The sequence below is a fragment of the Protopterus annectens genome, chromosome 2.part0 (genome assembly GCF_019279795.1).
Source record: "Protopterus annectens isolate FY-2018-M chromosome 2.part0, PAN1.0, whole genome shotgun sequence".
NCBI classification, from domain to species: domain Eukaryota; kingdom Metazoa; phylum Chordata; order Ceratodontiformes; family Protopteridae; genus Protopterus; species Protopterus annectens.
In genome coordinates, this window is record NC_056728.1 from 743852208 (window position 1) to 743869405 (window position 17198).

Below are 17198 nucleotides of genomic sequence, written 5' to 3' on the forward strand. Positions count from 1 at the left end.
CTTGCACTCCCTCTGCTGACCAACTACCTGCAGAATACTTACAGCTAGCAGCCAAATCTATTGCCTACCCCATCTCCGTTCTCATCAATAGAAGCATTACTGAAGGATACGTCCCCATTCTTTGGAAAGTCTCACATATTATTCCCCTTCATAAAGGGGGAGACTCCACTGACCTTTCTAACTATCGTCCCATAGCCCTACTCTCCCCTTTATCTAAGGTTATGGAAAAGTGCATCCACAGGCAATTATTAGACCACCTTCTCCACAAAAACCTGCTCTCCAACTCCCAACATGGCTTCAGACCTTCCCACAGCACTACTACCGCCCTCCTCTCCTTCATGGACACCATCAACAAAAACCGCAACCTTAACATGCTCTCTTCTGCACTTTTCATTGACCTGTCCAAAGCTTTTGACATGGTAAATCACAATATACTCATAAACATTCTGAAATCCATGTCACTTGATGCACTAGCTATAAAATGGTTCCTATCCTACTTAAATAACAGACATCAAGCTGTGCTCTGGAATACCACTCTTTCGACCCAACTGCCCGTTAATATTGGTGTCCCTCAAGGGTCCATATTAGGCCCACTCCTGTTTTCCTTATTCATCAATGACCTTCACGAAGCAGTTCCCCAAGCTACATGCATACAATACGCAGATGATTCTACACTTATATGCTCAGCCAAATCTGAATCTGAACTTCACTTCCTTACACAGAACTTATTTAGCTCAGTAGAACTATGGTTTACAAAACGCTGTCTCTTATTAAATCCCAAAAAAACTAAACTTCTACTTTTTACACCTACCAATAAATCCCCACCAATTGACTTCACTATAGCCTCCAATAATAGCACCATTATATCCCAGGATCTTACTACCAAACTGCTAGGTATCACCATAGACAACAACCTTAACTTTGACACTCATATTAATAATATCTTGAAAACAACTAACAGAAAAATAGGCCCTCTATATAGGATCAAACCCTCCTCACCCCTGCAACTAGAATAACTATCGCCCGCACCCATCTAATCTCTACCCTACTCTATGCCTCTCCCATTTTCACTAACCTGTCAAAAAACAACCTTAAAAAACTAGAAAACACCTACAACAACATAGCCAGATTTGCCACTGGTAACCCTTTTAAAACACACCACTGTATTAATCTAAAATACCTAGGGTGGCTTGAATTACTGCAACAGCTGAAATATAATCAACTGACCATTGCCCATAAAATTCTTTATCAACCTGCTAAGACACCCATACTATCTAACCTTATTCATCCCTACAATAACCTGAGATCCCTAAGATCTTCACAAAAACTCCTCATAAATATTGTCAAATCAAACAATAGAGCTGGAGACTCTCTCTTCACTAACACTGTTGGGAAAATCTGGAACTTACTCCCCACTGAACTTTTAACACTTCCCTCTATTTCCTTGTTCAAAAATAAACTTAAACTCTTCCTTAAAACTCATTGGATGTGCCCCTGTACTAAACCTGACTAACCTACATACTCTCACTGTTTGTTTCAACCCCACCTTATATGCTCTAGCTACCTGTTTCTACCTCACTTCTCAGCTCAGTAACACTCTCATCAGAACTCAACTACCATTCTACCTCCACTACCTAGCCTTCCGATTAGTATACTCTCATAAAAGTTCCAATCTTCTTGATTAGAACTTTCTTACTCATCTTCTGTTCCAATCTTACTTTCCTTTTCTCCCCTTCTTATATCTGGAATTATATTATGTGCTTTACTATCAATCTTTCTGAACAGTTAAAATACAGCTTCATGATAAATTGTATTATGTTTAGTCAATATTTTGTGTTATATACTCTATATACCTGTAACCACTTTTTAGCTAATACTGCCTTACTTATTATTAATGTAGTTGATCTCATGTATTTACTTCGGTATATATGTACTGTTATTGAAGTTTGGAGCTTACCTCCCCGGGCCTCTACTGAAAATGGACATATATCCAGCTAGACTAGCCCGGTAAACAAATGTAAAATAAATAAAATAAAAATATGCATATCCAAGTGCTGCTATGATTAGTCATACTGTGGCACTTTCTTACAAAGCCTTCATATGCAGTCACCTAACCATTTGTGCTCTTTAACCAACTATTTCACTAATACTTTTAAGTTTAAAGACATTTTGGAGAGTCATTGTCATTTATTAAGTAGTGGCATGTTTTTATCAATACTGTTCCTGCAGTCTTTTGTTTATTCACTTATAGAAGAGGGAAAATTTCACTTACTTTTTTGTTTCTTTAAAAAAATCTTTTCATAATATTCTTAATATATATAGTTGGTTGCTTTCCATGTGGCATTTGTAATAACTGCAAATTAATTTGCCAGTCATTTTTTGATTATTATACCGTAGACTCTCTGTTATCCAACCTCTCTTTTACTAGCGTCCTCTTTAACCGGCCATCAAATTTCTGCCATAGCCCCAGCAAAAGACAGCAGAGAACAACAGTAGTTCCGGCTTCTCTGGGCTAAATAGTAACAGACATTTGAGTTTTAGACTTTATATTCATTAGAAAAATGCATACTAACACAAATCCTGTTATTCTAGCTGATTTAAAACTTATAAATACTATTCTGTATGCATTTTCTGATTAACCAAAAATTCATTTTTCCATCCTAGTGAGACCAGATAAGAGGGACTCTGCTGTAAATACAAGCAAATGCTATGATATTAGAAGTTTTATTACATGTAAAATAACTTTTATTATTGATTTGTCAGTATTTGTCTAAAGATCATTTTACAAAATTTATGCCCTTGAAATTTTTCTACATATATGAGTGATATTTATTACAACCAGGAATAAAGTGCTCTTTGTAGGCATGTCCTGCATCACTCTATGGTAAGATTCAGTTTTATTGGGACATCTAGCATTATAGCAGAACTCTTAAATAGTTCACATATATATGAACCTTTGGATAATCAGAAACAAAAATGGAAACTAAGTTTGGGGTTTTCTTCCACCTGCTATGAATGAACACATGCAAATAGATTGATTCATTTTGTTTATAAACTGATTCATTTGTTTATGTATAACATCATTGTATATACTAATACTAGGAAAATCTTTTTTTTTTATTCTAAGCACAATTTAATATGTCGCTGAAAGAACATATATGTTAGTAGAAACTGTTGGCTCGTGTTTATTTATTAATGGGTGAATTTAATCAATTAATAGCTACAACATTTATTGCATCTGATGAAACTTGTGAACATGGCTTATATGATAGAGAGCTGAAACTGGATAACTTTCAACTGTTCATGATTTTGCAGAATACCCCTGTTTTTGCCTCATATTTTGGCCCATTCCCCATTAAATTTGTGGTTCTCTTCCAAATCATTGAGGATTTCAGTCATTGTATAATGTCAGAGATTTGAGTTTTAGACATCATATCATTTAAAAATGTAAGCTAATATAAACATTGCTATTATAATAACTTTCTAATTACATAAGAACACTACTGGGCCTTTTTTCACTCATTACATTTTGGCTTTGTCCTGGTTCTTGCACAAAGAGGTTGAAACATATTATTTTATCATGTCCATATGAGGAGTACACAACAGAGTGCCTATAACTGATGGGTGGAAGTGGATGCTGTCTGTGAAAGAAAGTAGCTATCCCTTTTGTCATTTGCTCAGTTTAAAAGTCTAGTTTTGTAAGACTAGCATTCATTTCCGTGACACATGTTGGAATTTTTGTGTCACTGTGTGTTTGTGTGAAAAAATTTGAAATAGATTATTGTATATCTAAGGTGCACACAGTTGACAATGAGGCAATAACTGGTGGGTATGGTGGCTTGATGTGGATGAATATGGCTGAATCTGTATTCATGACTGAGTTAAAATGGGAATCTGATGTATACACAATCAACACAAATGGCAAAATAATTGCTGGGTATAGGAGCTCTCTATAGATAAGAACCCAACATTATGATCAAGCTAAGCAGAAACTGGTCTGGATTTTCAAGAATAGTGTTCAAGTGTGTAAAGAAAGTTAGAATACCTAATATGGCCATTTTTATCACCATCAAACTTGTGGGGTGCAGACAGTCAAGTGATATAACTAAAGGATATGAACATTGGTGGATTATAATGACAGTAGTTTTAATAGTCTTAAATTCAGAGGCTGATTCCAAAAGAATATGTGCATCCATGCATGGTGTAAAAAGTGTGCGTGCATGTTTTGGGGGATATATTCTATCCCCGAATCCCTGGCAATACCTTAAGCAAAGCAGTAAAATAGCCAATGCATAAGATAACTTGTCAATTAAGTCAGCATTACATTTCCTGTTTTTGATGTACTTTCTCTACTGACATCTGTGTATCATCATCATTTCCATTCATTTTGTCTGTTTCTTGCCTTGTCTGTTGGCCCCAACATATACCATGGTTAGGTGAGGTTCCCTTCTGCAGGGCAGAACTGCTTTACTTTGTACAGATTTAGACAGACACCCAGTGATGGTTAGGGGAATTGTTTGTGCCCACATAATACTGTAGGTCCCAACAATTGTTTTGTATATATCCCCACATTCCCTATTTGGTAGCCAGTGGTACACAATGTATCCATGTCCAAATACCAACAGTATCTGTTTTATAAGTGGCAGCTGCTGCTCAAAAACACAAGCTATATTTTCTTTGATGGTCCAGGATTAGCTGCTTGCTCCAGCACGGGACAGTCATGCAGTGGTAATTTTCCCCAATTTGGGCTACCACCCCACCCCCAACTCTGGGCTTCAAAGTCAGCCCCAGAACATTCTCAATGCAGTCTAGAGCTTCTGCACTCTGTCAAGATGCCAGCTAATACATAATGAATTGTAATGCTAATTCAAAAAAATGACTAATCAAATAAATCTATATATCAGAAGCTCAAATAGTTAATTGATGTTTTTTATACATTGTTTTCATATTCTCATTATCCTGTAGAGTAAAATACCATAGCATGAAGTTTACATTTTAAATGAAGGATCACATAGATGATGAAGAACATATTTCTGGACATTTGTTTTCTGATAGTTTATGGTTCCAGCCATAAAAAAATTCATATAAAGAAAAAAATGGTATCTTATATGAATGACTATAGAAAGATTAAGGAAACCAAAGCATCTCCTATATAATTATGCTTGTGGATGTATGTATATACTTTCATTGTACACATAATTTGTCCTCTGCAAGTATGTTCATGTTTTTATAATATATGAAAAATTATCTGAGTTAGTATATTATTATCATTGCGTTCATATTTCTTCCTTGCTCAGATGAAGACAATAGGCTCTACCATAAGATAATGCATAATTTGCTGACTGAACCTCATTCATAGAGAAGAATGTAATATTTTAATTTTTATGCCTTATTTGTAATATTCTTACTGTTATTGTTTTAGTTATTTTGTTACTTAACTTCAAACATTGTATACAAGCCCTGCCCCATAGCAACTTCTTATTCCACTAGACCTAAATGTTTTAGTTTCAGCTTGCCCTCAAGACCTTGACATACCTCCAAGGATGTAAAATATATGACAACATTTCACAACAAAGTATATTTGAAATATTTGTAACATCATTTTGTATGGGGGGGGCATTCAAAAGAGGGACTGATGGGTTCAAAAAGCCTCATTTCTTTAGGTTAGCATTTTATTTCTATTAGGCCAGCAATGCTCATCTTGGAAATACAGAACACACCGTTACTGCTTATGTCTATAAATGTCTTCCCTTCGGAGGCACAGTAGCAGTGTAAGAAGCATTGTCTCCTCACAGCAAGAAGTCCTCCACTTTGCTTATCGACTACCATACTTTCAGCATGGAGTCGACATGTCCTCCCTTTGATCAGTTGAGCTTTCATAGGTTTATAGGTGTAAGCTAGGCTAATGATCACCGGGGCCTTTATAAGCCTAGCCATGCACCACCAATGCATCCCTTGAGTTATTGTGCCTTAGAGTTTTTTTAGATAGTGTATGTTAGGAGATGATTTAATGGCTGCCTCTGTCCATCAGAGACTTTGATGTTGGACCAGGAGTGAACTTCTGATTTCCCATCTACTGGTCCAGGTTGCACTTGAATAGGGCTAGGGAGGGGCTCTGCTCCATATGGATGGGAAGCCTATTCCAGAGAATGGAAAGTCTCTGAGATACATACTTGTCCCCCCAGCATGTCCTATTTAATTCACAATGAAAGTTTAAATCCTTAGATCTAGTTGTTCTAGTGCTGTTTGATTTGTGGATATGCAAAATGTCCATCAAAGTGGGATCCAAGGATTTCTTGTATACTAGGTATACATCTCCTTCCAAGCAGTCTGTAGGAGACAGATTATAGAGATAGGGTTTGTTAGATGATCTCTGTAGGACATTGTGTTTATACCTGTATTTGTTTTGTGAGGAACCTCTATGGACATTCTAGTTGTTGCATGTCCCTGGTCTGGTATATACTGAAGTGGGCATTATACTCAATGATAGGTCTGATGAGTGCTGAGTACAGTGGGATGATGGCTTCCCTGGACCTAGATGCCATGCCCTTACTTATATGTTGAATGACATTGAATGATTTTTATCACATGTTTAGACACATGCTGGTTGAAAGCCAGGTTTCTATTTATATGAGTCCCCAAATCACTGATTACTGTCTCTACTTTTATGTGTGTTTTATCAATAAGGTAGTTTCCCTGCCAGGCTGACTTCTCAAAAAGTACTATTATGCATTTTTTGTCATTGGTTTTAAGCCATGGCTTTGGCACCAGTCATTTGCCTGTATTAGAACTTCCTGTAAGATATTAGTATATTGGGGGATTTCTATGATTGTTCCTAGCTTGCATTCATCTTCAAACTTGGTAAGCCAGACATCCTTGATTTTGGCCTTGGCATCTAATAAAATAAATGACAAAGTGTATATGACCCATCACAGAGCCCTGTGGGGCTCCACTGAAGACAGCCCTCTTTGACAATGTGGCCTCCCTAATCCTAAATTCATGGGTCTTGTCTGTGAGTCAGCTTTGTATCCAGCAAGATACAGATGAATTTATACCTAATTCCATGAGTTTGTTCACAATTTCTGAATAAGATATTGTTCAAATGCCTTAGCTATGTCTAGGTAGGCAGTATGCACCATTTTGCCCTCATCCATTGCCTTGCTGATCTTCTCAAATTAGTCCATAGGTTCATAGGTAGGTACATAGGTAGGTACTAGGCTATCAGCCCTGGGGTCTATACAAGCCCAGCCAAAAAGGTACCCTGGCTTTTGCCACCCAAGAAAATTAATTTCCTGTGCCACTGTTGAGCAGTGCCACAGAGGTGATCCCTGGGGTGAATTCCCTATTTCCCATCCAATCATCAAAATTTTTCTCGATGAGTGCTAATGAAGAGCTTTGTTTGATATAGATAGGTAGCTTATTCCAGAGTATGGGACATCTCTGGGACAGGAATCTATCCCTCCGGCAAGTTCTCTTTATTGTGGTGACAAGGTTTAGGTCCCTAGAGCGTGTAGCTCAGAGGGACTGGGATTTCTTTAAGTGGAGCATGTCCAAAAGCTCTGGGTTTGACATAGCTTTGTATGTTAGGCAGAGATCACCTCTGAGTAGGCGATATGCTACGGAGTAAAGCTGGAGTTTTTTGAGAAGATCTGCATAGGGCATCTGTTTAAGGCCAGTAATCCTCTTTGTGAGGTATTTCTGTGGCCTTTCCAGTTGTTGTAGATGTTTTGTGAGGTACATACCAAAAGGGGCGTTGTACTCTATAATGGGCCTAATGAGTGATGAATAGAGGGGAACAATGACTTCTTTTTTTTCTGGATGAGAAACCTTTTGTGATGAGGTGTGCCACGTAGAAGGATTTCCTGACTACTGTGGTGATGTGATTATCAAAGGAGAGACTGCTGTCAACCTGCGTCCCAAAGTCTCTTATCACACTTTCAGTGTTACGTATACTACCACCTATGTTGTAGTTCATGGGTACAGAGTTTTTACCAATGGGGAGGACAATGCACTTTTTGGCATTGAGCTTGAGGCCATGGCTTTGACACCAGGCATCTGTCTCAGTGAGGCCTTTCTGTAGGATGTCCACATCATTAGGAGTTTCGATTATGGCTCCTAGTTTGCAGTCATCTGCGACTTTAATTAGCCAAAGACCTTCTGTGTTAGCCTGTATTTAAGAGAAGTAAGTACCAAACAGGAGAGGACTCAGGACTGAACCCTGTGGTACTCCACTTGTCACTGGTCTGAAGTCAGATTTGGAGTCTGCTACTTTCACAGTGTGGGTTCTGTCAGTGAGCCATTTGGCAACCCATCTTGTGACATAGGGATTTATACCTAGTTTAGTGAGTTTATCTATAATTCCAGAGTGGGGGATGGTGCCAAAAGCCTTGGCAAGATCCAGGTTCATTTGGCATGATCTGCCTTTAATGTAACCAAACTGGGTTGGTCCCAGTGACTGAATGTTTCCTATGTTTTTGTTAACCATTTTCATGATATTTTTTTCCATGGCTTTGCATATCAGACTAGTCAAACTATTGGGTCTGTAGTTCCCAAGATCCACCAATTGTCCACCCTTCTGCAGACTTTTGACCATTTCAGTCTTCCATTCACATGGCATGACGCGTATGTGGGGGCTATCGTTAAATCGTGACAACAGTGGCCCTGATAGACTGTTTAGGAGGCATCCTTTGATTTTACAAGTGCTCACTGAAGCTGTATTCATGGTGTTAGAGTACACATCTAAGACCTGCTCCCAACTGATCATTGGAGGGGTTATATTAGATGGTATTTCCTGGGGGCAGCAGAGGGTGAGAGAGTGGTAAAGTTGGAGATGTTATATTTGATGTTTCAGACATAGTTAAAAAAGGCCTTATGACTGTCCTTGATCTGGGATACTGTCTTTATCTCAATATTTGCTTTGTTGGATTTAATTAGTCCTCTTAGCTGTCTACTCATACTCAGTTTGATTACAGAGTATTTGTCTTTTTTGTTATTCCTTCCTATATCCCAGAAGGTATATTGTAGATGGACTGGTGATTCTAAACTGCCCTTAAGTGTATGCATTATGTGTGTTTGATGCAAAAGAAAGTTCAGGCAATCTACTTCCATTCCCTACTTCTCTAGTAGTCTCAGTAGTTGATATTGGTTGTTTAAGGGGTCAGAACAGGAGTCAGATTGGTTGAAGTGATGTATGGATGGACAGATGGATGGATGTCTTTCCTTGTGAAAGACACTCGTGGATGAGAGCTTTAGAGTTAAAAGGGGTACTGGACTTTCAATGCTTCAAACACTTCTCTTTTTCTTGGAAAGAGGCTCTGTGTCGCAGCTGATGAAAGCATATTAAACCCTTTTACACCACTGAACATCTCAAAATTGTGACATTAGCTTGCTTTAGTTCTTTAACTCTGTGCACATTATGTAAAATATGTTCAGGTTTTAGTTCATATCACAGTAAGTAAAACAGTGCCACTAGCAGATTCAATGGAAATTAATCGATTTAATTACATTTATCAGTGCTTCGCCAAATAACCATGCTTTTGGGGACATTAGAAAAAAAGTGAAAGCACATCCAAATATTCTGGGTAAAAATTATGCAGAATCTTAAAAGATATACATGACACTTGGAGCATATAGCTGTAAGTGAAAACATGCATGCAATTGCCATGTCTGAAAAAATATGATGTTACCTCTGTTTAAAACACATTAACTTTCAGAATAATTATACTAAACGAATGCAGTTTCTAAACATTGCTCTATGAATATATAACGACAGAACTGCCATAGCTGTTCTATTCTTTATTTAATAGTTGCATTGTGACTGCTTTAGGTTCCTGCAACAATTACACTATAATCATATGATAACCTCTTCTGTCTGAATAGAAAACATGGCACATTTTTTATTTTAAATTAAATCAATGACACTACTAAGTTTTCCTTTCATTTTTAAAAGAAACACATGATTATCCTACCACATAAGATACTTCCAGGTACAAGAATTTGAATTAGAAGCAACTTGTTAGCATCAAAATGTGATTTGGCACTTCAGAATGAAATTCATGTTTCTGGAATCTACAACTGAGCTTTTTGTTTTTAGATTTTAAACTAGTGTGACAAAAAGACCTGCCGTACATCACTTTCTTTTTATTTATATAGAAAAAATATTAAACCACCTTCTAGATCCATTTTAATAACAAACTATTTAACGTGCAAATCTTTAGCTTTGTTACATAACAAGTCTAACACCACTCACAAAAATCAGATGATATGCTATGATCTATCTTAATGTCTTAATTGAGTTATACTTTCTAATGGCTAGCTAGAGAATTAATTTTAGTGCAATGAATGAAATGGGCTGCTGCTTAATTTGAATAAATAATTTAACATAAAAGAAAAATAAGTAAATAAAGGTAATATATTTAGTACAACTGTAATGTAAATACATTCAATTCATAAACAGATATGCAGAAGCGGTACCGTAAGGACATCTTTACTAATAAACTGCATCGTGTAAAATATTTGTCTTGAAATGTGACATCTTGCTCTACAAAATTATATAGCTGTGTAATTCTTACTGTAGTTTGTCAATTTGATGTTCTCTGGGAAAATGATATTAACTGATAGCTCTTCTCCATTGTTGGATCTCAGGAAGTGGCTTCTCTGCTTGTGCAGCAAGTGACTATACTTTGCATTAGCAAACCATACCTCACACTTAGAGAAGAATACAATTCCTGTTGTCCCCAGGATAACAAGGCATGTGAGTAAGCCAAGCACAATGAAACAAATTAGCTGGCTTTTATTGAGGAGTGGATCTGAATTCTGTATTGTCTCTTTCATTGTGATCTTCAGCAGTTCACGCTGTTGATGATGTACAGACCTATGAAAAGTATTTGGGGGTACATTATAATGCTGAGCATGTCTGACTTCTGGACTGAAAATGTAGCTGCTCCCAGTTTTGTTCATGTAGTTGCAGGTTTTCCCAAAAAATCCTTGCTTGCAAATGCATTCAAATCCACCTTCTTCATTCTTGTGGCATGTTCCTCCATTTCCGCATGGGTTACTTAGACAAGTTGATATTCTAGTCCTACACAGCTGTCCAGTGTAGCCATCTGGACAATGACAACTGAAGCTGTTTCCATGATCTGTACATATCCCACCAGAGAAGCATGGATTAGGGTCACAGTCATCTTTATCTATTTCACAGAATGTTCCTGTATAGCCAGAAGGACACTGGCATGAGGCATATGGTGCAAAACCATTATCATCTGTGCAGGTGCCACCATTTTGACATGGAGAGCTGAAACAAGTAAAAGGGAAACAACATATTAGGAGGAATGGAAGACATTATTTTTTTAACGAAACATTGCCTTTTACCATAAATACTGCTAGTTTCAAAATATTATCTTTTATATATAAAGGCATCATACTCTTTCAGTTGTAAATCTTTTAAGTGGACGGAAGGTAATTCTGTAGAAATAAAGAAATACAACCATGCTGTGTATTCTTTTAAGAACTGAACAGAAACTAACTTTGCTTTCCAGATTTTCTGTTATATTTAACATCAATTGAAGTACCTTCCTGACTTTGTGTGCGTAAGTATATTTCTATAATTATGCCATATGATGTTTTATTGTTTCAATACATTTATATTTCTACTAATTCAACAACACATACATGTCCACATGTATACCACATGAATACTCAGCCACATTTAAGAAAGATTATTATAAACAAAGCAAAATGAATAAAGTACAGTCTAGAATATCAGCAAATCATGTCAAATAATACAAAAGCAATACATCTTCAGGATGTAGTCATGTCTACAATTTATTTTTTAATTACATTTTTTGTTAACCACATAAACTTTCTAGATGTCAATGTCCCTTTCCAGGGGTGGAGGTGCATATCTTTAAAGTGTCTCTGAGTTTTAGAGCACCCTTGACTTTGCCTTATATTTTGCTGTATGCTTCATAAAATGTTTGTGTCAGATATTACAGTTTCAAATGTCTTATTGTTCTAAAATGGCATGTCGATACAAAACCTGTTGTTTTACTAACTACAACTGCATTGGAGTGATACATAAATATTATTGCTGATTTTGGACTTTTTGTTCACCCTTATTTTTGGCCCTTGTTGCCAATTCTTCAGCAAGTAAGTTAATAACTATGCCCCAGAGCATTGCCTGTTTAAGTGACTTGCTTAGAGTTAAACAGTAGGCAATGGTAGCTGACATAACTTTCTAGAATTCGGGTGGCATTTTTTGCAGTTCCCATGCTAAAATGAAATTAGTCATGATGTTTATTCCCTCACTCAAAATGCACGTTTTCCATCTTAACTTACAAACTTGTATAACTGCAACTTAAGTTGCAACTATGCTTATCAATACAGGTGTGAAATGCAATGTTTTCTAATATACATACGGGCTGCTTTATAAAGGATGCCTATGACACTCTGTCTTGGATGCAGTGTTTTAAATGATGGGATCTGTACAGGGAGTTAATGGAAAAGAAAAGAACAATAATACAAATCCATAATTATACCATGACCCGCCATTAATATTCCATTAATCGACTTATACTAATGGAAAAAGGTCCGGTCGCCCGGACTTTTTCCATTAGTATAAGTCTCTTTTAAAACACTGTCTCGCTATGTTAAAAGAGTTTAACATAGCGACACAGGTTTAAAAAAAGCAACGGAGATCTCCGTTGCTTTTTTTAAAGCTGTCTTGCTATGTTAAACTCCTTTAACATAGCGACATAGTGTGTAAAAAGCAACGGAGATCTTGCTTTCTCCATTGCTTTTTTTTTAAACCTGTCTCGCTATGTTAAATGGGTTTAACATAGCATGACAGCTTTAAAATAAGCAACGGAGATCTCTGTTGTTTATTTTAAAGCTGTCTTGCTATGTTAAACCCATTTAACATAGCAAGACAGGTTTAAAAAAAAAAAAGCAACGGAGATCTTGCTTTCTCCGTTGCTTTTTTTTTTTTTAACCTGTCTTGCTATGTTAAATGGGTTTAACATAGCGAGACAGCTTTAAAATAATCAACGGACATCTCTGTTGCTTATTTTAAAGCTGTCTCACTATGTTACACTTATTTAACATAGCAAAACAGTAAAAAGCAACGGAGATCTTGCTTTCTCCGTTGCTTTTGGCCACAGCTCTGATGTACTGCGTAGGCATGCACAGTACATCAGAACTGCTGCGGATACCAGACAGCTGCAGAAAGGCAGCAAAGAGGCATTATACAATGCCATTATTTAAGAAAAGTAATTATTTCTTTTCTTAAATAATGTCATAGTGTAATAGCAATAACCCACTTCTGGGTGTGGGTAATGCTGTATTTACCCACGGTTGGCTTTGTTTGGTTCCTCGGGCTTCGCCCTCAGGACCAAACCACTCCAACCGTGGGTAAATCCCGCATTACCCACACCCAGTCGTGGGTTATTGCTATAATATTCAACTTGACCAGCACATGAGGCTGATTGTCTTTCATTGATGCTATTTAACTCAATTTATTTTATGTTTTTCAGATCTTTACATCTAAACTCTGAATATTTCATTTGTAAGCTGTGGAAGAGAGACACAGGAGAGAAGATAAAGTGTTAATTACATATTGCATTACTTCATTACATAAGATTGTTTATAGATTGCTATTTTTTTGGGCTCCCAAATCAAAATATGGTGGTTTTTGTCCCTATACCCCCTTTAATTTATAGGACAAACTCCATAGTCTCACAAATGAGGGGAAATTAATTTTATCTTCTTTTAAAAACAGTCAATCAACTGGCATTTTCAATAAAATGCAGAAATCCTGTATGTATGTACCCCATGTATAGGGCTGGAAAGCCATTAGGTGGACATTAGAATAGTGTTTTGACTTGCCCGCATTGTTCATTGACACAATCATATAATATAATGGTTTTGTGTTGAAGCAAAACATATTCTTTTTCAACAAAAATTATTTTTTCCAGTTTAAATTAATTGCAATAAGCCTGAATTTTGCCTGTATCTTTATGTCCTTTATAGAAAAGGATCTGTTCACTAAATTGTTTTAAAGGAATATTTTAGCAATAAGACATAAGTGTGTGTGGTAATGGTTAATTTACCCACAAAAAATGCAAATCATAGATGAACAAGCATTACACCCCCCCCCCCCCCCCCCCATCGTGGCTTATTGCAATAATTCAATGTCATTATTTAAAAATGCTTATTTTTTTTATTTTAGTATTCTCATTTTGCTGCCATCCATGATTAGGAAAAGCTTAATAACACATTGCAAATGTGTGGGACATGTTTGTACCCACACTTGCACAGTATACTAGGATATACACAGTTTGCTCCATTTTTTTTTCTTTTAAGAGCTTAAGAGGGTGCATGCATCCTACTGTTTATATGAAGATGCTTTTGGAGTCCTGATGTCCTGGGAGTGAGTTCAAGACAGTTTTTAAATATCTGTCAGATTGTTTTTGGAGAGTTCTGTCTACTTATGCAGAGGATGAAAGTTTATATTTCACAAGTTGATGCATGTGTTCCATTTCTCTACTTAAGGGAGCTAAATCCTTTATTTTTATTCAATATAGCTCCATGGACTTGTGGGATATTACATTATTCAACCAGATTTCTTGTGGGTGAAGCTATATTTATAAAAGGCACATTAATTGTTCTAGCCAAACTATAAACATTTTCAACATGAATTGGTTTTCATTGTATAACAGGTATCAAAAAAGTTGCACTCATGACTAACAAAGTTTGGTATGGTAAGGAATGAAAAGTGCTAACATTCACTGATTTCTTTTTTTAAGATAAGTATTTTATGTTATTTTATTTTATTTTACTTATTTATTTAACATTTGTTTACTGGGGAAGTACAACTGGGCACAAGCCCCTTTTCAGTAGAGGCACAGGGAGAAAAGTTCCAAGACAAAGGTAACAATAACAACAACAACAACAATAACAATAATAATAATAATAATAATAATAATAATAATAATAATAATGATAATAATAATAATGATAATAATAATAACAACAACAATAATAATAATAATAATAATAATAATAATAATAACAATGCTAATAATAACAATAATAATAATAATAATAATAATAATAATAATAATAATAATAATAATAATAATAAGTACATTATGTACAAAAGTAAAAATAGTTACCAGTTTCAAGGCAAACATATTATGTGCATAAAGAGGTTAAAATACATAACGATAGAGTAGCCATTGCATACAATGAATAATACAAACTTATTAAATGTCACATATGTTAAATTTCCATGATCTAGGTAGAGATAGTATTTATAGTATGCAAAAATGGTTTAAGACTTAGTTGATGTATTAAGTTATGTTGACAGGCTTATGCATGGAACATAAAGAGAGGAGGAAGCAGAGAGACAACAGGAAGGTGTTGGGTAAGGCTAAGAAGAAAGCACTAAGAAAGATAGATTATGAGAGCGTATGATACCAAGAAGTAGGTGGGGTTAAAGAGAGAGGAAGGAGGTCAGTTAAACAGGTATGACTGAGAAGAATAAGACAATGAGTGTATATGGAGAAAGTAAACTCCTTAGTGGAGGAACAGAGGTTAATGTGAAGGGAAGTGCAGGAGGAATGGTATTTAGCCAGATGGAATGGTATTTAGCCAGGCAACGGGCAGGAACAAAGCCATAAGTCAGTTATGTGAGACTTGAAATTTTTTTTTAAATGAGAGGTGTTAGTGACAGTTAATATATGTTGAGAGATAAAGTTCCAAGTTCTGCAGACATGGTTAAAGTAAAGAGAGTCCCCTGGAAAAAAAAAAAAAAAAAATTAAGCTTGTTTCCTGCCTTTCCTGTTAAGTGGAATAGACTATTTGTAGGCTTCTAAGCCCCCAAGCCCTTCTGTGTTGGGGGGAAGCCTTCTAGCTTAGTTTTTTTTTTCTTACAACTCGCCAGTTTTCTAGTTTCAGCACTCAAATCTGTTTCTTTGATCTCAGCACTTGTTCAGAAAAAAAAAATTTCATCTGCTTTTACTGTACTTGTGTTTCTACCTACTTTATTTTACTTTTGCATCATCTTAAAAGTACTCAATTGTATTTATTACTGCTTGGTGTAACTCATTATAAGCCTTTTGGTTTAAACACTTGGGCTTCGGACCAGTTGTTTTGCACTGAGAGGGTTTGTGGTCTGCACTGTAGTGGCAGAACAGGTAGCTTACATCCTTCTAGGTTGGGAACTGCTGATTGAGGGCTCAGTGTCTGTTATTCTAAAAGTGTATTAATTCTGGTTTAAGCACTTGGGCTTTCAGGCCAGTTATTTTACATTAAGAGGGTTTGTGATCTGCACTGTTGTGGGAGGAGAGGCTGGACTCTGCCCTTCTGAGCTGGGAATTTCTGGTTAAAGGCTTATAGTGCATGCATATCTGAACTGCTTCTTAATGAAGTTGGTGCGCCTTGTTTGCTGTGGCATAGACTGGATTCGGGCCTGCTGGATCTAGCTTTGTTTGTGTAACTTGAGCACTAATCCAGGCATTCTCTAAAGTATTCAATTGTATTTATTACTGCTTGGTAGTAACTTGATTAAAGTGTAGTTATCATTCTAAGTCTTTTGGATTAAGCACTTGGGCTTCAGACCAGTTGTTTTACATTAGGAAGGTTTGTGGCATGCACTGTGGTGGCAGGGCAGATAGCTTTCATCCTTCTAAGTTGGGAACTGCTGATTGAGAGCCCAGTGTCTGTTATTCTTAAAGTGTATTAGTTTTGGTTTAAGCACTTGGGCTTCAGGCCAGTTATTTTACATTTAGAAGGTTCGTGGTCTGCACTCTTGTGGGAGAAGAGGCTGGACTCTGCCCTTCTGAGCTGGGAATTTCTGGTTAAGGTTTATAGTGCCTGAATATTTGAACTGTATCTTACTGAAATTGGTACACCTTGTTTGCTGTAGCATAGACTAGATCCAGGCCTGCTGAATCTAGCTTTGTTTATATGCTTGTTGTTTGTTTGCTTGTTATTTCCCTGGAATGTTAATTCCACCTAATACACAGCTTCTCAGCGCTTCTGTGGATCACTAGTGATATCTGCATTGCTTACTGCACTTATTTCATTGTTTCACTTGAAAGAAAGTTACTGTTTGTCATTTTTGCATTTAAGTTACCTGTAACACATTGCACTTAAGTTACCTGGCACTTGCTCACTAAAGCAATTATATAAGTCAGCAC

At 36.4% G+C, this 17198-nt stretch overlaps 1 protein-coding gene across 1 annotated transcript in view; it reads right to left on the bottom strand.

The window, feature by feature from the left end:
• Nucleotides 1-9476: 9476 nt before the first annotated feature.
• DLK1 (delta like non-canonical Notch ligand 1) overlaps nt 9477-17198 on the bottom strand; it is a gene marked incomplete at its 5' end in the record, with an annotated part of 352334 nt that continues 344612 nt past the window's right edge. Inside the window, one exon of the mRNA XM_044061062.1 lies at nt 9477-11293. Within this exon, the coding sequence (XP_043916997.1) occupies nt 10549-11293 (745 nt within the window). The remainder of the gene's footprint in view (nt 11294-17198) is intronic.